The sequence below is a fragment of the Anomaloglossus baeobatrachus genome, chromosome 7 (genome assembly GCF_048569485.1).
Source record: "Anomaloglossus baeobatrachus isolate aAnoBae1 chromosome 7, aAnoBae1.hap1, whole genome shotgun sequence".
Lineage (NCBI taxonomy): Eukaryota > Metazoa > Chordata > Amphibia > Anura > Aromobatidae > Anomaloglossus > Anomaloglossus baeobatrachus.
The window spans coordinates 309140374-309163096 of NC_134359.1; the positions used below are offsets into that span (position 1 = coordinate 309140374).

The 22723-nt window shown below is 51.4% G+C and overlaps 1 protein-coding gene across 2 annotated transcripts in view; it reads right to left on the reverse strand.

Moving 5' to 3' along the window:
• Positions 1-22723, reverse strand: part of PKMYT1 (protein kinase, membrane associated tyrosine/threonine 1) — a 54814-nt gene that overhangs the window by 26240 nt on the left and 5851 nt on the right. For both annotated transcript variants that reach the window (XM_075318679.1, XM_075318680.1), the window contains exon 2: positions 17802-18210. In XM_075318679.1, coding sequence (XP_075174794.1) covers positions 17802-18210 — 409 coding nt within the window. The remainder of the gene's footprint in view (positions 1-17801; positions 18211-22723) is intronic.

Here is a 22723-nt window from a genome sequence, read left to right on the forward strand (position 1 = left end):
GGCTGGAGCAGCGGTCCCCCACAGCGTGAGGGAACAGCAAGAGAGGAGCGGTGAAGGCCCGACCGATGCTGTCCGGCATAAGGTAACAGGGGAAGAAGGAAAAAAAAAAAAAATATATTATATATATATATATATATATACTGTAGTTCGCCGGCCACCACAGCATAGGAGAAAAACAAAACCTCTCCATGCCCCATGGGGACAGGAAAGACACTGGCTGTGGGAGGTGGGAGGGTCCTTTTAAACCTCTTGAACTTCCTGTCCCAATTAGGGCGTGGAGAGACAACCTCCTATGCTGTCGTGGAAGGGACTAGAGAAAACTTCTATTAACCTATTTATATTTGTTTCAATCATGATTTGGGGTTGTTTCATAATTTGAATTCCCAAATAATCAATAATGGAGTCTTCCCATAAAAAAGAGGAATAGGATTTAATTTGGTTAGTAGTTGTGGGGTCAAGAAAGAAGGAGAGAAGTTTAGTTTTGGCATTTAATTTATAATAAGATATTTTAGAATAGTTATCTGATGTTAATCACTTCAGGAACAGAGGAAACTGGGTTAGATAAAGGAGAGGATAATGTCATCCGCGAAAAGCCCGATTTTATGATTTTTTTGTCTTGGTTGAAATACCGTCAATGCTGTTATTAGTTCTGATTGTTTCAGCCAAAGGTTCTATTGCTAGAATGAAAAGAAGAGGGGAGAGGACATCCCTGCCGAGCTCCATTAGTGATGTCGAAGGGTGTGGACAACTGGTTATTTGCATACACTATGGCTAAAGGCCTAGAGTATAGTGCCATAACTTTATGGATCAAATTATCATTAAGGCCAAAAGATGATAAAGTCGTCCTCAGGTACTGTCAATTAATGCGGTTGAATGCCTTTTCAGCGTCTAGTGCTAGCAGTACAGATGGGGTTTTGTTTTTTCCCATCTGATGTACAAGGTTAATAGTTCTCCTTGTACCATCAGTGGTTTGTCTCCCTTAGACAAAACCAAGTTGGTCATTGTTTACAATACCCGGGAGGATCTTCTTAAGCCTATCAGCAATCATACTGGCATATATTTTAACATTGCTATTAATCAAAGAAATTTGTCTATAATTACCCACAGACTCAGAATCTCCCCCGGATTTAGGAATCAATGTAATGGAAGCTTCTAGCATCTCTGATGGAAATTATCCCAGCGGTGAGGCCTTGTTAAGAGTGTTAGTAAGGTGGGGTGTAAGGAGGGTGGAAAAAGATTTAGAATAATCATTTGTAAATCCATCAGGTCCCGGAGATTTTCTAGATTTTAAAGAATTTATTGTACTAAGGGTTTCATTTTCAGTAAAGGGAGTATTAAAAGGTTTTTAATTTATCTGAGTCAATTTGTGGGAGATGTATTTTGGAAAGGAAGTTGTTAATTAATTCAGGGTTTGGCTGAGGAGATGAGGAATCATTTTTAAGATTGTACAACCTGGAGTAGTAACTCGCGAATGCATTTGAGATGTCTTCTGGGTGATGAACAGATATTCCATTCGTATTTTTAATTGACTCTAGCCATTTTAACTTTTCTTGCCATCAATCGAGATGGTTTATTAAAATTATTATAATAATGTAGTTTTGAATAGTGTAGATGTTTTTCATATTCATCAAATAGGAGATTTTTAAGTTTGATTCTAAGATCCAGAAGCGTTCTATGGATGTTATCAGTGGGTTGTTGTTGTTGGATTTCTTCCTTATTATAGATGTCTTTTTGTATAGTTTCTATTTTCATCTTCCTAACCTTTTTGTTATGAGCCGATAGTTTGGTAAGCTCTCCTCTTAACACGGCTTTGTGAGCAGTCCAAACTACAATGGGGCACATCTCGTCACTAGCGTTTTCCTGAAAATAGAATTTAAATGTATTATCGATTTGAGATTTGTATTTAGGGTCATTAATTAAGGAAGGGGTGCATTTCCCCTGAAATGTTTTGATAAATCCGAGGTTGTGCGATTTTTTTGGGGGGTCAGATGTGGCTGCTGATATATCTTCGCCAAGTCTTTTTTTTTTATACTGCGTGTAGTACAGCCTATATAATAAACATAAACAGTTGCACACTGAAAAAGCCAAAAATGTACTAGAGAAAATATGGCACTGCATTACTGCAAAAGAGAGATATTTAGTTTATGTATTGGCCAATGCATGTAAGCCCGGAACCAAACGGCAAGGTATATCTCTGTAATCCGGGAACCTAACTTAAATGCCACTATCTAGGTTAAAAACATCCATATCTGGGAAAAATGCCACTATTTGTACTGCAAAACTCCATGTATGGGCTGCTAGGCTCCTGCTACAATGGTTATGAACACAGCCAGGTCTTAGGGAGGAGTGCCCAGTCAGAAAGAGACTCACTAGAAATATCAAAAAACTGACCCGCACATCCAACAAATGTGAACAGGTGCTAACAGAAAAAACATAGTAACTCTAAATGCATACAGTCGCACACTGAAAAAGCCAAAAATATACAAGGGAAAATATGGCACTGCATTACTGCAAAAGACCTGGCTGTTCATAACCATTATAGCAGGAGCCTAGCCGCCCATACAGGGAAGTTTGCAGTCCAAATAGTGGCATTTTTCCCAGATATGGATGTTTTTAACCTAGATAGTGGCATTTAAGTTAGGTTCCCGGAATACAGAGATATACCTTGCCTTGGTCTCCGGGCTTACATGCATTGGCCAATACATAAACTAAATAGCTCTCTTTTGCAGTAATGCAGTGCCATATTTTCCCTTGTACATTTTTGGCTTTTTCAGTGTGCAACTGTTTGCATTTATAGTTACTATGTTTTTTCCGTTAGCACCTGTTCACATTTGTTGGATGTGCGGGTCAGTTTTTTGATATTTCTATATAATAAACATGGCAGCTCAAACAAGATGCCATATAGACCACATGGTCAGTACTGTAATTTATATATGTTTTTATGTCATTTTTTACCTCTATTATCAAAAAATTGGTTATCCCTCAAAACTAATCGGCAAATATTGCACTTTGTTTGGCCACATCTGAACACACCCTTATAACACAACCACCTTTTTTTCTTTTTTAGATCACGCTGATGGCGAGACGTGATCTCCAATACTCTGTCCCTTTCTTGCCACACATCTAATACCATTCTCCAAAATTTTATGTAGTTTATCATCTTGATAAAGTATGGGTAAATTACGTTTTAATAATTTAGTAATTTTATGAAAGAACTTTATCCATAGCCCCAATAATCCTTTTTTGGACAACATGAGATGGTACGGTAGATACCTGGACGACGTTCTCGTCATTTGGGAGCGTCGTCCTGGGAATGCTGAAGTTTCCTTTCCCGACCAAGTGAATGAATTTTTGGGGTACCTTAATTCAAAGTAAATAGCAAGGACTAAAATATAACTTTTAATTTAACAATCAATAAAATTAGTAATAATAAAGTGCTTGTGCATAAATAGTGCAACGAACAAGAAGCCACATGGTAACATATAGGTTTGATCTCACCCAAGCTTCATCCATAGACTGGACTGCACACTGGTCCTAAGAAAGGGGTCATCGGCCGGAAGAATAGGGTAGACAAGTATGGTGAAAAACCCCTGTCGTGCCCCGTGCACAAGCACTTTATTATTACTAATTTTATTGATTGTTAAATTAAAAGTTATATTTTAGTCCCTGCTATTTACATTAATTAATTTTGGACTATTGGGCATCACCTTTCTGCTTGGCAGACTTGCTATTGTACCTTAATTCCAACAATCTAAATCTAAAATTTACAGCTAATTGGGATAGTGAACAAATTTCCTTTTTGGATTTACAATTGAAGGGAGATTTGTCTTGTGGATCCATTCACACTGAACTTTTCCACAAACCTTCCAGTGGAAATACTTTACTACGGGCGGACAGCTGCCATCCCTTACATGTAAAAAATCTGCCACTGGGTGAGCTTATAAGGGCACGAAGATCAGCTTCAGATCTTGAGGCTTTTCAACGGGAAAGTCCTTGTATGTATAACAGATTACGGGCACGAGGTTATAATCATAGGGATATTAGAAGAGCACAGATTGTAGCAGCGAGCAGAACACGGGAGTCCCTCTTAACAAATCCCCCTATAAAAAACTCTGGAGAAAAATCTATTAACAAAAATAAAAATGGATTAGGGAACAATAAATTGGCAAATCGGACCATCACCTTCTCTACCCCTTTCTCAACAGATTTTCATAAAATTACTAAATTATTAAAAACGTAATTTACCCATACTTTATGAAGATGATAAACTACATAACATTATGGAGAATGGTATTAGATGTGTGGCAAGAAAGGGACAGAGTATTGGAGATCACGTCTCGCCATCAGCCTGCTGTGATCTAAAAAAGAAAAAAACGTGGCTGTGCTATAAGGGCATGTTCAGATGTGGCCAAACAAAGTGTAATATTTGCCAATTCGTTTTTTTGAGGGATAACCAATTTTTTGATAATAGAGGTAAAAAATATGACATAAAAACATATATAAATTGCAGTACTGACCATGCGGTCTATATGGCTTCTTGTCTGAGCTGCCATGTTTATTATATAGGCTGTACTACACGCAGCATAAAAAAAAAAAAAAAAAAAAGACTTGGCGAACATATATCAGCAGCCACATCTGACCCCCCCCCAAAAAAAAAAAAAAAAAAAAAAGACTTGGCGAACATATATCAGCAGCCACATCTGACCCCCCCCCAAAAAAAAAACCAAAAAAAAAAAACCGCACAACCTCGGGTTTATCAAAACATGTCAGGGAGGTGCATGGAGGCGATATGAGTTCCTTGCAAATTCAGGGGATTGAAAGGGTTAATAGACCCTATAGAGGAGGAGATTGGCAGAAACTTCTTTTTTCAAGGGAAGCATTTTGGATCCTTAAGTTGAATGGCGCTGCCCCGGAGGACTTAATGACCGCTCTGATTTCTTCAGCGCTCTATTGGGAGACCCAGACGATTGGGTGTATAGCACTGCCTCCGGAGGCCACACAAAGCAATTACACTAAAAAGTGTAAGGCCCCTCCCCTTCTGGCTATACACCCCCAGTGGGATCACTGGCTCACCAGTTTTCTGCTTTGTGCGAAGGAGGTCAGACATCCACGCTTAGCTCCACTGTTTGTAGTCAGCAGTAGCTGCTGGCTATATCGGATGGAAGAAAAGAGGGCCCATATGGGGCCCCCAGCATGCTCCCTTCTCACCCGCGGTGGTGCTTGTAAGGTTGAGGTACCTATTGCTGGTACAGAGGCTGGAGCCCACATGCTGTTTTCCTTCCACATCCCCTGGAGGGCTCTGTGGAAGTGGGATCTTACCGGCCTCCAAGCCCTGAGGCCGGGCTCCATCCACAGACCCAGAGAACCTGCTGGATTTGGAGCGGGAGTGCCGTTCAGGGACAAGGCCCTGCAACTTTCAGGTACTCTGTGTCCCCGGCAGGCACGGACACTCTCAAGGCTTGCTGAGCGTTATAGTGCGCCGGGGACAGTAGCGCTGTGCGCTGGGGTTAGGTCACTGCAGCTTGGCTGAGTGACGTTACATGTTGGGAACTACTGCGCCGACCGCTACTGGAGCGGCGGCGCAGCTGCGACTTGTGGTGCGCCGGGGACTTTGCGCCGACCGCGCTTTTACGGCGGCGGCGCTTCTAACTTTAGCCCCCGGCTTCTGCGGCCTAGCGCCGCTTCGTTCCCGCCCCCACCCTGTCAATCAGGGTAGGGGAGAGACGCTGCTCAATAGGCAGCGCCGAGGGCTGGAGCTTTATTTACATGCTCCAGCCCTCTCACTAGGCACAGTGGGAAGCAGGCTTCCCGCTCTTCGTCTGTATACGCCCAGGGCCCGCCCCCCCTCTCCACAAGGACGCCGGCAGCCATTACACATGCGGTCTGGCTGGGGAAAGGCAGCAGGCTCTGGGAGACCCAGACTAAAGGGATTTCGGCGACCACACACCCGCTCCTAAGCGGGCGGTAAGCTGCACTTTAGTGCTGGCCCCACTAGTGCCTCAGTGTTATATTAGTGTACTTTTTTCTTAGTACCACATATATATATAGTTGCACTGTAAGGTCGCTTCTTGGCTGGACACCCTGTACTGCTCTGAGGAGGCAGCAACATGTCATCCGCAAAACGCAAGGGTGCCAAGGCACAGGCTGTGTACACTGTTTGTACTGCATGTGGGGCTGATCTACCGGCAGGCTCCAAAGACTCACATTGTGTGCAATGTTCAGTCCCAGTGGCACTTCGTCAGCCAGAGCCTAATGTGGTGGTAGCCCAGGCAGAGACGCCTGTGAACCCTGCCCCGGTGACGGGGACAGACTTTGTAGTTTTTGCTGATAAAATGTCTGTGACTATGTCAAAAATCCTGGAGACCTTGCAGTCCAGGCCAGTTACTCAGACCATGGACACTGCTGTGTCTATGCTCTCCGGTCCCCCTCAGTTGGAACTAATCCGTACTTCAAGGGGGTCTCAAGCATCACAGGCTGAAGTCTCTGACTCAGATGACAGTCCCAGGCAGCCTAAGCGAGCTCGCTGGGAAAGACCCTCCACGTCATCACACTGCTCAGGGTCTCAGCGAGAAGAGTCTCTCTGTGATGAGACTGAGGACGGTGATCAGGATTCTAATCCTGAGGCTCCTTTCAATCTGGATGCCCCTGATGGTGACGCCATGGTTAATGACCTTATATCGGCAATTAATAGACTGTTGGATATTTCTCCCCCAGCCCCTTCTGCAGAGGAGGCAGCGGCACAGCAGGAGAAGTTCCATTTCCTGTATCCCAAGCGTAAATTAAGTGCTTTTTTGGACCACTCTGACTTCAGAGAATCGATCTAGAAACACGACGCTCATCCAGACAAGCGTTTCTCTAAACGTTCTAAGGATACCCGTTATCCTTTTCCCTCTGAGGTGGCCAAACGCTGGACCCAGTGTCCAAAGGTGGATCCCCCAATTTCCAAGCTTGCGGCTAGATCCATAGTCGCAGTAGAGGATGGCGCTTCACTTAAAGATGCCAACGACAGACAGATGGACCTTTGGTTGAAATCTGTCTATGAAGCTATCGGCGCGTCGTTTGCTCCAGCATTCGCGGCCGTGTGGGCACTCCAAGCTATTTCAGCTGGTTTAGCACAGGTGGATGCTATCATACATCCAGCAGTGCCGCAGGTGGCGTCCCTAACTTCGCAAATGTCTGCGTTTGCGACCTATGCTATCAATGCTGTCCTAGAATCTACGAGCCGTACCGCTATGGCGTCCGCCAATTCTGTGGTTTTGCGCAGAGCCTTGTGGTTAAAGGACTGGAAAGCAGATGCTGGTTCCAAAAAATGCTTAACCAGCTTGCCATTATCTAGAGACAGACTGTTTGGTGAGCCATTGGCTGAAATCATAAAACAGTCCAAGGGTAAGGACTCTTCCTTACCACAGCCCAGAGCAAGTAAACCTCAACAGAAAAAGTGGCAGTCGAGGTTTCGGTCCTTTCGAGGCTCGGGCAAGGCCCAATTCTCCTCGTCCAAAAGGACTCAGAAAGAACAAGGGAGCTCAGATTCCTGGCGGGCTCACTCACGCCCCAGGAAAGCAAATGGAGGAACCGCTTCCAAAGCGGCTACCTCATGACTTTCGGCCTCCTCCCTCCGCATCCTCGGTCGGTGGCAGGCTCTCCCGCTTTTGCGACATTTGGCTGTCACAGGTCAAGGACCGGTGGGTAACAGACATTTTGTCTCGCGGGTACAGAATCGAGTTCAGTTCTCGACCTCCACTTCGGTTCTTCAGAACCTCCCCACACCCCAACCGAGCAGATGCCCTGCTGCAGGCGGTGGACTCTCTAAGAGCAGAAGGAGTCGTGATCCCTGTCCCCCCTCAGGAACGGGGGCGAGGATTTTACTCCAATCTCTTTGTGGTTCCAAAAAAGGACGGCTCCTTCCGTCCTGTTCTGGACCTAAAACTGCTCAACAAGCATGTGAACGCCAGGCGGTTCCGGATGGAATCCCTCCGCTCAGTCATTGCCTCAATGTCTCAAGGAGATTTCATAGCATCAATAGACATCAAAGATGCTTATCTCCACGTGCCGATTGCTACAGAGCACCAACGCTTTCTACGCTTCGTGATAGGAGACGACCATCTTCAGTTCGTAGCTCTGCCATTTGGTCTGGCGACAGCCCCTCGGGTGTTCACCAAGATCATGGCGGCAGTGGTAGCAGTCTTGCACTCTCACGGACACTCTGTGATCCCTTACTTGGACGATCTACTGGTCAAGGCACCCTCTCAAGAGGCATGCCAACTCAGCCTGAATGTTGCACTGGAGACTCTCCAGGCGTTCGGGTGGATCATCAACTTCCCAAAGTCAAATCTGTCACCGACCCAATCACTAACGTATCTTGGCATGGAGTTTCATACTCTCTCAGCGATAGTGAAGCTTCCGCTGGACAAGCAGCGGTCTCTACAGACTGGGGTGCAGGCTCTCCTTCAAAGTCAGTCGCACTCCTTAAGACGCCTCATGCACTTCCTCGGGAAGATGGTGGCGGCAATAGAGGCGGTTCCGTTTGCGCAGTTTCATCTGCGTCCACTTCAATGGGACATTCTCCGCCAATGGGACGGGAAGTCAACATCCCTGAACAGGAAAGTCTCCCTTTCCCAGACGGCCAAAGACTCTCTGCAGTGGTGGCTTCTTCCCACCTCATTATCACAGGGAAGATCCTTCCTACCACCGTCTTGGGCGGTGGTCACGACAGACGCGAGTCTGTCAGGGTGGGGAGCAGTTTTTCTCCACCACAGGGCTCAGGGTACGTGGACTCGGCAGGAGTCCACCCTTCAGATCAATGTTCTGGAAATCAGAGCAGTGTATCTTGCCCTACTAGCCTTCCAGCAGTGGCTGGAAGGAAGGCAGATCCGAATTCAGTCGGACAACTCCACAGCGGTGGCATACATCAACCACCAAGGGGGGACACGCAGTCGGCAAGCCTTCCAGGAAGTCCGGCGGATTCTGATGTGGGTGGAAGCCACAGCCTCCACCATATCCGCAGTTCACATCCCCGGCGTAGAAAACTGGGAAGCAGACTTCCTCAGTCGCCAGGGCATGGACGCAGGGGAATGGTCCCTTCACCCAGACGTGTTTCAGGAAATCTGTCGCCGCTGGGGGGTGCCGGACGTCGACCTAATGGCGTCACGGCACAACAACAAGGTCCCAACCTTCATGGCACGGTCTCGCGATCAAAGAGCGCTGGCGGCAGACGCCCTAGTGCAAGATTGGTCGCAGTTCCGGCTCCCTTATGTGTTTCCACCTCTGGCACTCTTGCCCAGAGTGCTACGCAAGATCAGATCCGATTGCAGCCGCGTCATACTTGTCGCCCCAGACTGGCCGAGGAGGGCGTGGTATCCGGATCTGTGGCAGCTCACGGTCGGCCAACCGTGGGCACTCCCAGACCGACCAGACTTACTGTCCCAAGGGCCGTTTTTCCATCGGAATTCTGCGGCCCTGAACCTGACTGTGTGGCCATTGAGTCCTGGATCCTAGCGTCTTCAGGATTGTCCCAAGGGGTCGTTGCCACCATGAGACAGGCTAGGAAGCCCACGTCCGCTAAGATCTACCACAGAACGTGGAGGATATTCTTATCCTGGTCCTCTGCTCAGGGAGTGTCTCCCTGGCCATTTGCATTGCCTACCTTTCTTTCTTTCCTGCAATCTGGGTTAGAAAAAGGTTTGTCGCTCAGCTCCCTTAAAGGTCAGGTCTCGGCGCTATCCGTCTTTTTTCAGAGGCGTTTGGCACGCCTTCCTAAGGTGCGCACGTTCCTACAGGGGGTTTGCCATATCGTACCCCCGTACAAGCGGCCGTTAGATCCATGGGATCTGAACAGGGTACTAGTTGCCCTCCAGAAGCCGCCCTTCGAGCCTCTGAGGGAGGTTTCACTTTCTAGACTATCACAGAAAGTGGCTTTTCTGGTAGCGATCACATCTCTTCGGAGAGTGTCTGAGCTGGCAGCACTATCATCCAAGGCTCCCTTCCTGGTCTTCCACCAGGACAAGGTTGTGCTGCGCCCCATTCAGGAGTTTCTCCCGAAGGTGGTATCCTCTTTTCATCTTAATCAGGATATCTCTTTGCCTTCGTTTTGTCCTCATGCAGTTCATCGGTATGAGAAAGATTTACATTTGTTAGATCTGGTGAGAGCACTCAGAATCTACATTTCCCGCACGGCGCCCTTGCGCCGTTCGGATGCACTCTTTGTCCTTGTCGCTGGTCAGCGCAAAGGGTCGCAGGCTTCTAAGGCCACCCTGGCTCGATGGATCAAAGAACCAATTCTTGAAGCCTACCGTTCTGCTGGGCTTCCGGTTCCATCAGGGCTGAAGGCCCATTCTACCAGAGCCGTGGGTGCATCCTGGGCATTACGACACCAGGCTACGGCTCAACAGGTGTGCCAGGCAGCTACCTGGTCGAGTCTGCACACTTTCACCAAACATTATCAGGTGCATACCTATGCTTCGGCGGACGCCAGCCTAGGTAGAAGAGTCCTGCAGGCGGCAGTTGCCTCCCCGTAGGGGAGGGCTGTCTTGCAGCTCTAACATTAGGTATTTCTTTACCCACCCAGGGACAGCTTTTGGACGTCCCAATCGTCTGGGTCTCCCAATAGAGCGCTGAAGAAGAAGGGAATTTTGTTACTTACCGTAAATTCCTTTTCTTCTAGCTCTTATTGGGAGACCCAGCACCCGCCCTGTTGTCCTTCGGGATTTTTGGTTTGTTTGCGGGTACACATGTTGTTCATGTTGAACGGTTTTCAGTTCTCCGATGTTACTCGGAGAGAATTTGTTTAAACCAGTTATTGGCTTTCCTCCTTCTTGCTTTTGCACTAAAACTGGTGAGCCAGTGATCCCACTGGGGGTGTATAGCCAGAAGGGGAGGGGCCTTACACTTTTTAGTGTAATTGCTTTGTGTGGCCTCCGGAGGCAGTGCTATACACCCAATCGTCTGGGTCTCCCAATAAGAGCTAGAAGAAAAGGAATTTACGGTAAGTAACAAAATTCCCTTCTTATTGTATATCTATGGAGTGGAAGGGCCCTTTCTCTAATATACTATAATTATGTTTAGTTTAGATCTTAGCATATAATGGAATATGGGAATTTTCCCCCCTTTCCCTTTCATTAATTTCCACATAAAATACAGGAAATTGACATAAATTTATAAAAAACAACAATAAAAATTAATAAAATTACATATATAAAATAAGATGGGGAGTAATAGATTTATAAGTGGTACATCACCTCATCTACCCCCTCCCCAATATAATTATAACATACTAGAAGGTGGCCCGATTCTACGCATCGGGTATTCTAGAATTTACGTATTGTGTAGTTCATGTATGATTTTTGTTATATATATATATATATATATATAGAGATGTTGTTGTGTGTAGTTACCAAGTGTTTGTGTAGGCGCTGTACATGTTCTGGGTGTTGTCTGGGTGTGGCGGGGGGTGAGAGCGGTGTTGTATGTGTGTTGCGTGTGTTGCGTTGTTTGTGGAGCGCTGTGTGTCTGTAGCGTTGTGTGTGTGTGTTGCGCGGTTTGTGTGTGTGTGGTGTGTTTTGGGGGGAGGTATGTTTTGTGCAATGTGTGTGTTGTGCGGTATGTGCGTATATTTGTGTGTGCCGCGGTGTTTGTGTGTTGGGTGTTGTGTGTGTGCAGCGTTGTCTGTATGTGTGGGTGTCTGTGTAGGGCAGTTGTTTGTGGTTCCCAGTGTGTGTGTGTGTGTGTGGTGTGTTGTGCAGTGCGCGCGTGTGTGTGTGTGTGTGTGTGTGTATCAGCCTCTCTTCTCTCAGCCTACCTCTCCCAGCCTCCCTCCTCCCAGCCTCCCTCAGCATCAGCCTCCCTCTCCCAGCCTCCCCAAGCATCAGCCTCCACCAGCATCAGCCTCTCTCCTTCCAGCCTCCCCCAGCATCAGCCTCCGCCAGCATCAGCCTCTCTCCTTCCAGCCTCCTCCAGCATCAGCCTCCCTCTCCCAGCCTTCCCCAGGATCAGCCTCTCTCCTCCCAGCCTCCGTCCTCCCAGCCTTCCCCAGCATCAGCTTTCCCCTCCCAGCCTCCCTCAGCATCAGCCTTCCCCAGCATCAGCCTCTCTCCTCCCAGCCTCAGCCTCTCTCCTTCCAGCCTCCCCCAGCATCAGCCTCTCTCCTTCCAGCTTCCCTCAGCATCAGCCTCCCCTTCCCAGCCTTCCCCAGGATCAGCCTCTCTCCTCCCAGCCTCCTTCCTCCCAGCCTCCCCCTCCCAGCCTCCCTCAGCATCAGCCTTCCGCTCCCAGTCTCCCCCAGCATCAGCCTCCCCATGCATCAGCCTCTCTCCTTCCAGCCTCCCCCAGCATCAGCCTCCCCTTCCCAGCCTTCCCCAGGATCAGCCTCTCTCCTCCCAGCCTCCTTCCTCCCAGCCTCCCCCTCCCAGTTTCCCTCAGCATCAGCCTTCCGCTCCCAGTCTCCCCCAGCATCAGCCTCCCCAAGCATCAGCCTCCACCAGCATCAGCCTCTCTCCTTCCAGCCTCCCCCAGCATCAGCCTCTCTCCTTCCAGCCTCCCTCAGCATCAGCCTCCCGTTCCCAGCCTTCCCCAGGATCATCCTCTCTCCTCCCAGCCTCCTTCCTCCCAGCCTCCCTCAGCATCAGCCTTCCCCTCCCAGTCTCCCCCAGCATCAGCCTCCCCAAGCATCAGCCTCCACCAGCATTAGCCTCCACCAGCATTAGCCTCTCTCCTTCCAGCCTCCCCCAGCATCAGCCTCCCCAAGCATCAGCCTCCACCAGCATCAGCCTCCCTCGTCCCAGCCTCCCCCTCCCAGCCTCCCCCAGCATCAGCCTCTCTCCTCCCAGCCTTCCCCATGATCAGCCTCTCTGCTCCCAGCCTCCTCCAGCACGCCGTGCTCCTCTGCCGACACTCACACACCCGATCGCATCCACTCACACACACCCGATCGCATCCACTCACACACACCCGATCGCATCCACTCACACACACCCGATCGCATCCACTCACACACACCCGATCGCATCCACTCACACACACCCGATCGCATCCACTCACACACACCCGATCGCATCCACTCACACACACCCGATCGCATCCACTCACACACACAGACATTGACGATATCGCACATACGCGCTTATACTCACAACATCCGGAGGTATCACATGCTTCTGGCCATGTGATCCTCCCGCAGGTCCTGGAAGCTAACAGCACAGTATCGCCGCCGAGAAGCAAGCGATATCCCAGGATGTTGTGAGTATGTGGATGCGATGTGATGTGTGAGGTGTGCGTGAGTGTGATCTGATTTGTGTGTATGTGTGTGTGCTGTTATGTGTGTGCTGTTATGTGTGTGTATGTGTGTGTGTGTGTGTGTGTGCTGTTATGTGTCTGTATTTTCCGCAGCTGCAGGACCTTGATGTGTGGATGCGATGTGATATGTGTGTGAGGTGTGTGTGAGAGTGAGTGTGAGCCGGTGTACACTGGTAACTATGATACACATCGGGTAACTAAGGGACCTTAGTTACCCGATGTGTATAATGGTTACCAGCTTTCACGGCCTCCGTCAAGATGTGTGTGGCGCTGCCGGGATCCTGACGGAGCCGGTGTAGAAGCAAGTGATATCCCAGCATGTTGTGATGTGGGAGGTGTGTGTGAGAGTGAGTGTGAGAGTGAGTGTGATCTGATGTGTGTGTGTGTACTCACCTGGGAGTCGCGGCTCCGTGTCAGTTGGGCCAGAGCGAGCGTGCATTGCGTGAGGGGGGCGGGGCCTGCAGAGAGCCGGGGCGAGAGGCCAATCCGTGTGGGGGGGCGGGGCCATGGCGAGCCCAGCGGCCAATCAGCTTTGTGTCACCGTAAGGACACAATTTCGGAGCATGACAGACAGACAGACAGACAGACAGAATAAGGCAATTATATATATAGATATTGAGATATGATTTATAATTGTAAGAGTTTATCTAATGGGGGATTTGTGCTTTTCTTATAATTACCAAGGTATGGAGAGGGTTAATGGACCTTGTGGAGAGGGAGACTGGTAGAAATCTGCCGTAAAGCCAGCACTTTGGACATGTAAGCCGTATGCGTGTTATTTAGTGGAATTAAATCAATGCTATGATCTATTACGTCTATATTACAATGAAAATGTGCTTTATCTAGCATTGGTTTTATATCCCTGGGTGTTTGTATTTTTATTACTCTTGTAATGTATTGTTTTGTTGTATATAAAGTAAGCACTATTTTGTGGAGCATGTATATAGATCCGGCTCGGATGAGGGGCATATAGGTATATATATCGCCGTGGCTACTCATTCTGATTATATTGCTTATGAATAAGGAGTCTGTTCTTCTCCGAAACGCGTTAAACATATTTATACTCTGCACTTGGTCACATTTTTCATTTTATGAATTTTGAATAAAGAAAATATTTTTACTACCTCGGTGCTGGATTCTGTCTCCTCCCTTGTTCCTCTTGATGGTACTTATTTTTATAGCACCAACATATTCCGCAGCGCTTTACAATCAGGTGGGGGCTTGCACAGACAAAAACAAAGTAGCATCTAGTTCAGCAGCTACAATAGGAATGAGGGCCCTGCTCACAAGCTTCCCGAGGCCTCCGCACAGGTCCCCCCAGCTGTTACGGGGGCTGTCTGATTATAAAAAACAAAAGGGATATCAGACAGTCAGGGCCCACCGTGCAAAGTCTCTGCTGCAGACTATGGCAGAGGATAAGGGGTCTCTTGTACCACGAAAGCAGTACTGACACTGATACGTCTCAGTGACACTAGAGCCAATCACGGCGTGTACTGTTAAAGTCACAGCGACTACCGTATTTAGCATTAACGTAAAAGGGATATGTTAATGAGTGAGGAAGAGTATATAGGTGTGCCGCTGTAAATAGTAATAGCACAAGTGCAGAGTGCAATACCTCTGTTAAACGCACAGAGGAATATAGTTAGGAAATAAAGCAATTCCTCCCTTACTCGGAGGGTGTGTGGAATGGTCTCTGTTAATGGTCACAGAGACAAAAGCAGTGAGTGTGAAATGGCACCTACCTAGGTCCGTTCCTCTAGCGGTGCCAGGAGACGGACAGCAGCGTAAGCCGCACAAAGCTCCTACCTGCGTTCGCTCCACTAGTGTGCGAGAACACGAACCACTAGATATGGCACCTACCTAGGTCCGCTCCTCCAGTGGTGCCAGGAGACGGACAGCAGCGTAAGCCGCACAAAGCTCCTACCTGCGTTCACTCCCCTAGTGTGCGAGGACACGAACAACTAGATATGGCACCTGCCTAGGTCCGCTCTTCTAGTGGTGCCAGGAGACGGACAGCAGCGTCAGCCGCACAAAGCTCCTACCTGCGTTCACTCCCCTAGTGTGCGAGGACACGAACCACTAGATATGGCACCTACCTAGGTCCGCTCTTCTAGTGGTGCCAGGAGACGGACAGCAGCGTAAGCCGCACAAAGCTCCTACCTGCGTTCGCTCCACTAGTGTGCGAGAACACGAACCACTAGATATGGCACCTACCTAGGTCCGCTCTTCTAGTGGTGCAAAAGAGACGGACAGCAGCGTAAGCCGCACAAAGCTCCTACCTGCGTTCGCTCCACTAGTGTGCGAGGACACGAACCACTAGATATGGCACCTGCCTAGGTCCGCTCTTCTAGTGGTGCAAAAGAGACGGACAGCAGCGTAAGCCGCACAAAGCTCCTACCTCTGTTCGCTCCACTAGTGTGCGAGGACACGAACAACTGCCAGACACAGTATAAGGAACGTTACCCTAGCGGCAACGTCCACCTACGAGTATAATCACAAGGCCCAGCCGGACCATGTGCCTCAGGCACCTGCCTATGTCCGCTCCACTAAGAGGTAAGGATACAGACCGCAGCCGAAGCTGTAAGGTATAAGAACGCTACCCTGCCGGTAGAGCTCACCTAACATAGACAGAGAGATGCCTAGAGGGACGTGCACAGGGCGTCTACCCTCATGCATGAACAAAGAGGACTGAGCGCCGGGCGGCGTGCGTCAGGGTCTTATATAGACTCTGTGCCTCATCCAAGATGGAGGACACCAGAGCCAATCCGCTGCCAGAAGGACAGGAATGACATCACGCTGGCCTATCACCAAGCAAAGCGTCACAAGCACATGACCAGCGACCAATCAGCTTAGAAAGTGTCAGAGACATGTGACCTCGTGTCAGTGATGATGTCACCCGCACATGTGCAATGGCTCCAAGATAGGACTTAGTCTCCAGCGCTTGCACATGTGCAGTAGCAAGAAATCCGAACATAGTCTCCAGTGCCACAGCAACCGTAACACCGGCAGTGTGCTTAGGGTGCACGCGCATCTCTGCCCTGCTCACAAGCTTCCCGAGGCCTCCGCACAGGTTCCCCCGGCAGTGTGCTTAGGGTGCACGCGCATCTCTGCCCTGCTCACAAGCTTCCCGAGGCCTCCGCACAGGTCCCCCCGGCAGTGTGCTTAGGGTGCACGCGCATCTCTGCCCTGCTCACAAGCTTCCCGAGGCCTCCGCACAGGTCCCCCCGGCAGTGTGCTTAGGGTGCACGCGCATCTCTGCCCTGCTCACAAGCTTCCCGAGGCCTCCGCACAGGTCCCCCCGGCAGTGTTCTTAGGGTGCGCGCGCATCTCTGCCCTGCTCACAAGCTTCCCGAGGCCTCCGCACAGGTCCCCCCGGCAGTGTGCTTAGGGTGCACGCGCATCTCTGCCCTGCTCACAAGCTTCCCGAGGCCTCCGCACAGGTCCCCCCGGCAGTGTGCTTAGGGTGCACGCGCATCTCTGCCCTGCTCACAAGCTTCCCGAGGCCTCCGCACAGGTCCCCCCCGGCAGTGTGCTTAGGGTGCACGCGCATCTCTGCCCTGCTCACAAGCTTCCCGAGGCCTCCGCACAGGTCCCCCCGGCAGTGTGCTTAGGGTGCACGCGCATCTCTGCCCTGCTCACAAGCTTCCCGAGGCCTCCGCACAGGTCCCACCGGCAGTGTGCTTAGGGTGCACGCGCATCTCTGCCCTGCTCACAAGCTTCCCGAGGCCTCCGCACAGGTCCCCCCGGCAGTGTGCTTAGGGTGCACGCGCATCTCTGCCCTGCTCACAAGCTTCCCGAGGCCTCCGCACAGGTCCCCCGGCAGTGTGCTTAGGGTGCACGCGCATCTCTGCCCGGCTCTTAATGGCGAGCACCATTTCCCAGAAGCGCTGCTCACCCTATGGCTGAGAGGCACTCACCCACTAGGGGAGATGCCCAGCAACTTGGTCAGTTAGTATTGTCCCGCTAGCTGGCTAGTGGTCAGATCCCCTTGTCCACTCCCCGTTACCTGTGCCAGTGTCCATCTACCCGTATCTGTCACCCCTTTCTCGTTCGTGCCCTCAGTACCCGCCTGTCCTTGCTGTACTGTCTGCCTCAGCCGTCCCCGGATGCACCTGTCAGCTCTAGAGACTCTGCCTGTCCACACCTGAGCCCGTTCCTGTCCTGGGGGTCAGCTTCCACAGTCCTGGTCACTGTCCTGGAAGTAGCACCTGGCGTCTGCTTTGGTAGGTGCTTCGTCAAGCCCCTCCCACTAAAGAGTAAGCTTGGTTTTCCCTGTGGTCAAGTAGGTCCACTTCTGCTTGCGGCCCCATCATCACCAGCGAGCAGGAAAAACGTCCAAATCTACACAGACTGTGATTATGTACAGTGCGACTACGGACTCCTTACAGTAAGAGAAAAGACACTATGGATTCTTTACAGTAAGAGCAGCCACACTACAGTCATTAGCTTAACCCCCCCCATGTTTCAACGTTACACATGCGGCCACCACTCGGCAGTCCCCCACCTTTTCATACCTTATACACCTCTCCAAACGAGCCCCTCCCCAGCTTGCAGAGTGTGTGGAAGCACTGCTTGTAGAAGGTCTCCTCCTTGCTGTGGTCATACAGGCGGCTGATGGGCTGCTTGTGCTGGGGGCTTCTGAACGAGACACTCTGTGGACGCGGCTGGCTCCAGGAGCGCTGCTTATTCGGAAAGAGGCGGCTGACCGGCAGGACGCTCTTCACCGGGGGTCGTGGCGGCAGCGTGTAGCACAGCGTTCGCCCCCTCTTCTTGTGTGAAAAGCTCTGCTCTGCCAGAGTGAAATGTGACGGCACCGGAATAGGCGTGTGAGTGATCCGAGAGTCGCCCATCTCGTCCCTGGGCACCGGCATAACGGGGGCCCGGTGCCAGAAGTCACGAGGAGTCCTCGGGGGGAGACGGCACCTGAGAGACCAAACACCAAGTCACCACTCAGCGACCCCACAATGTACCCCTACACATGGCAGAGTCCGGCGCTGCACCCCCCCATTACTCTGCTCCCCTACACACGGCAGAGTCCAGCGCTGCACCCCCCATTACTCTGCTCTCCCCTACACACAGCAGAGTCCAGCGCTGCACCCCCCCATTACTCTGCTCTCCCCTACACACAGCAGAGTCCAGCGCTGCACCCCCCCCATTACTCTGCTCTCCCCTACACACGGCAGAGCCCAGCGCTGCGCCCCCCCATTACTCTGCTCTCCCCTACACACGGCACAGCCCAGCGCTGCACCCCCTGTGAGGTAAATCCGGAGATATGACGATAAATCATGATATTCAAGTATGTCAGGAAGCCCTCTCCTGGTGTCACCCCCCCTTTCCTTCACACAACTGGTTTAGCAACAAATCCCATGGCCATGTCCTGTGATATGGAGATGAGGTGGTGTGGGAACAATGGACACAGGATGACTCCCTGCCGTCACCCTGTAGTAGGAGCTGCTAGCTCATTAGCAAGGCTATGGAAATAGCCAGACAGAACGACTCCAGTAAAAAATGGTTCATATCTCGCAAGCCATATTTCCGATAAATATGGCAACCATAAAAATGGTGTCTCCGCATGCAGACGATGCCGGCACACCCTTTTTATGGGAGCAGGACATTGGGAAATGCCCCAGGCGTGATATCAGCCAATGGGGAACTGGCAGACAGGTCATGAGTCCCCTCGTTCTGTAGCTAAATTCATAACTGTCACAATGAGAGCATTGGCGTCTGCCTACGACGCTCCCAGGCAAAGTTATGGCCAATATCCCCTTTGCTGGATAATTCTGATCCATGCAGGGGGAGTGGCAGTGCTTCCCTGTGAGGTCACTAAGGTAGGAGGGGACCTGGATTTGCCCAGCTTGATAACCCTACTTCGGCCATTTTCCAGCGTTCTTTCGCTGGGGGTCACGTGCAGGAAACATCTGCGGGAGTTCCTAGAAACCTGGTCTACAGCGCCCCCCTGTGGCCAGACGCACAAGGTAACTGATTGAATTGCATACCTGTTGTAAACCATGCTTTATCTGTAACTGTACTCTGACATATGTATATTCTGTAGATTCCCTATTGTATATATTGTAGTTTCTAGTGTGCTTTAGGCTGATTAAATTATATAATTAATCTTGGGCTGTTCTGTTATCTCGATCTTGAATCCCACGTCTGTGTGTTCGGCTAATAGTTACCGTGAATCGGTTGGTGGCAGCGAGTTGTGCCAAGGATTATTGTGGGGAGGCCAGTGAGATTCGGGAAGATATTATATATTCCGCCCGCGGAGGTCGGGGGAATATATACCCTACTCTCACCGGGGACCCTTCAATAATCGGCATAAGTAGTATAGCGGCCTCCTTTCTTATTGTCGGGCAATTCCATAATTGGCCTGACTATAAGAGGGGCGCTAGAGAGCGCGTCACGTGCTCTGTCTGTCGGTCGGGAGGTATAAAGGAGGGGTGACCCCCACTTGTTACCCCCCGATTGTGACGTACTGGTAGCCAGCGCGGGGGATTTCTGAGTGACCCCCCCGGTGGTTTGTGACATATTGGTGGCAGCAGTGGGATCGAGATAATAGTGTGTGTGAGTGTGAGACCCATACTCCCAGACACTAAAGACTGCCTGCAGCAGCTGTGGCTGCTGGGGTCTTCAGACTAGCTCAACACTAGAGTGTCAGAGTGCAGATACTGTAAGGTGTGTGGAGGCATCAGGTGTCAGTTCTGTGTCAGTGACCAAAAGTCTGCAAGAATGGCTGATGGCACCAGGAGCAGAGCTATGCAACTGGCCAATGCTAAAGCAGGAGCCGAAGAGAGGGAGGACGGTGCTGTGGGCAGTAATGAGGAGGTTGCCCACGAGTCCTCCAGGAGCTCGACGCCAGAAAACCGTTCTGCAGAGGACAGCGCACAAGCTGGCAATTATGGACAAGATGAGGAGCAGCTCACCCAAGGGTCCTCAACGAGCCAGATGCCAGCCCTCCGCTCTGCAAGGGACAGTGAATCACCAGGCTCCGCAGCGGGCCGCAGATCACCACGTGCCATTCCACCGAGCCTGGGAGGTTCGGATAGCCTTCTTCAAATGGCTATGGCCCTTCTCCAGGCTGGAGACCAGGAGGGCTACAAGGGACTCCTGGCAGAGCGCAGGGCAGAGCGGCAAGCAGCGCGTGAGGCTGAGGCTGCGGAGCGGCAGGCAGCGCGTGAAGAGCGCCAGGCAGAGCGTGACTACCAGCTGCAGCTAGCTCAGCTCCGGCCCTCATCAGCCACACGTGACCTTCAAGACACCAAACTTCCAAAGGTCCGTGTTGAGGACTTCCCAGTGCTGGAGAAGGATGGAGACTTGGACTCTTTCTTGACTGCTTTTGAACGGACTTGCTTGCAGCACCATCTGAACAAGGACCAGTGGGCCAAATACCTGACCCCCCGTTTAAGGGGTAAGGCCCTGGATATCCTTGGGGACTTGCCTGCTGAGGCAGATCAGGGCTACGACACCATCAAGCGGGCCCTGATCCAACAGTACAACCTCACTCCAGAGTCCTACCGCAAGAAGTTCCGGAGCCTACAGAAGGGACCAAAGGACTCCTGGGCTGACCACCGGCGGGCACTTGCCCGAGCTGCCGACCACTGGACCCAAGGCCTGCAGCTTTCCACCGGACCGGAGATCCTGGACTTGTTCATCACGGAGCAACTCTTGTGGAACTGCCCTGAGGATCTCCGCCAGTTCATCCGAGACCAGAAGCCAAAGGGGTCCACGGCTACAGCTGCCCTTGCCGATGACTACACCAACAACCGGGCCCCTGAGGCCAGGAGAGCGGCCACCAGCAGCACCTGGAGAGGGGGTAAGATGAATTCTGCGACTGCCCCACCTGCCCCTAGACTGCAGGGGGTGTCCCCCTCAACTCCCCTCTCCAGGCCCGTGGCGGAACCAAGACGGTGCCACCAGTGCAACCTACCTGGACACTTCAAGGCCATGTGCCCTCAGCGTCCCAAGGCCCCGGCTCCGTCCCCGTCCCAAGGGCCGCCCAAGGTGTATTGTGTGGGTGGGGGTGGTGGTAGGTCCCTGGACAGCTTCCAACCTGTCACCGTCGGCCGGTCTGTGACCATAGGACTGCGAGACAGCGCCTCGGAGGTGACTCTGGTGCGGCCTGAGATGGTGTCCCCCCAAGACTTGATCCCTGGAAAAATCCTCGCTGTCTCCGGGATTGGAGGCACTGACCCGGCGCTGCCTGTTGCTGACATTTATGTGGACTGGGGCGCAGGGCGGGGGGTGAGGGAGGTGGGGGTAACTGATCGGATCCCTGCAAACGTGCTACTTGGGACAGATTTGGGGCAGATAACCTCCCAGTTTGGGCCCCAACCAAGGGCTGAACCTTCAGCCAGTACTGACATGCCTCCGGACAATGTTAATGTGTTATCTATGAATGATGTAAGGGAGGAGGGAGTGAACTCTGATATTTCTGCTTGCACAGACACCATAGACACACACACAGCTGCAGCTGTGACAGGGGAGGGGGTCAGAGAAAGGTGTGACAATGCCTCTACAAGTAATCAGCCTGTGAGCTGGGATCTGCTGCCCTCTGCAGGGATAAGCAGAGAGCAGGGTGCTGCAGGGGGAGGACCAGTGTGTGGGGTGGGGGCTACCACAGCCAATGTGGGGTCCCCAGAGATTTCACAGCGGGGTTCTGTTGCTGCAGGAGGGGAACAGGCAGGTGAGATTGGGGCCGGTCCAGGAGCGGAAGTGCTCCCAGGTAAGATCTCGGTGCATGGTTCCCCCACAACCGGGGTGTCAGGAAGCCAGGTAGGTCTGCCTGAACCGGCGACTTGGTCAGGAACGGAGGAGGAGCAGGCACGACCCACGGTCGCAGCGGCTGTGGCCGCTGTCACCCGCAGTGGGAGTGCTGGAAGCCAAGGGGCCTCCCGGAGGTCCGATAGCTCTTCCCCTTCTGACCAAGTGGCAGCCGAGTCAGGTGGAGGCCAGGACACAGGTCCCGGGGTACTGACTGAAGATGTGACAGTCTCGTCGATTCTGGCCACATCTAGTCAGGGGTTTCAGGCAGCGTTAGAAGCTGACGACAGCCTGAAAGCTCTTAAGGAGCAGGCGGCACAGCCTCCCTCGGACTCGGACCCGGAGCGAGTGGTCTGGGACCAAGGACGGCTGTACCGGGCCACGGTCCAGCAGGGTTCACCGGAGGCGTGGCCCAGGGACCGACAGTTGGTGGTACCCTATCCGTTCCGGACGGAGTTGTTGCGGATCGCACATGAGATTCCGATGGCCGGACACCTAGGGATCGCTAAGACCAAGGCCAGGTTAAACCAGCATTTCTACTGGCCAAAAATGGGGGCCGATGTGGCTGCCTACTGCCGTTCGTGTGAAACCTGTCAGAGAGTGGGGAAGGCGGGGCCACGCCCCAAAGCCCCACTAGTATCTCTGCCAATCATCGATGAGCCTTTCAGGAGGGTGG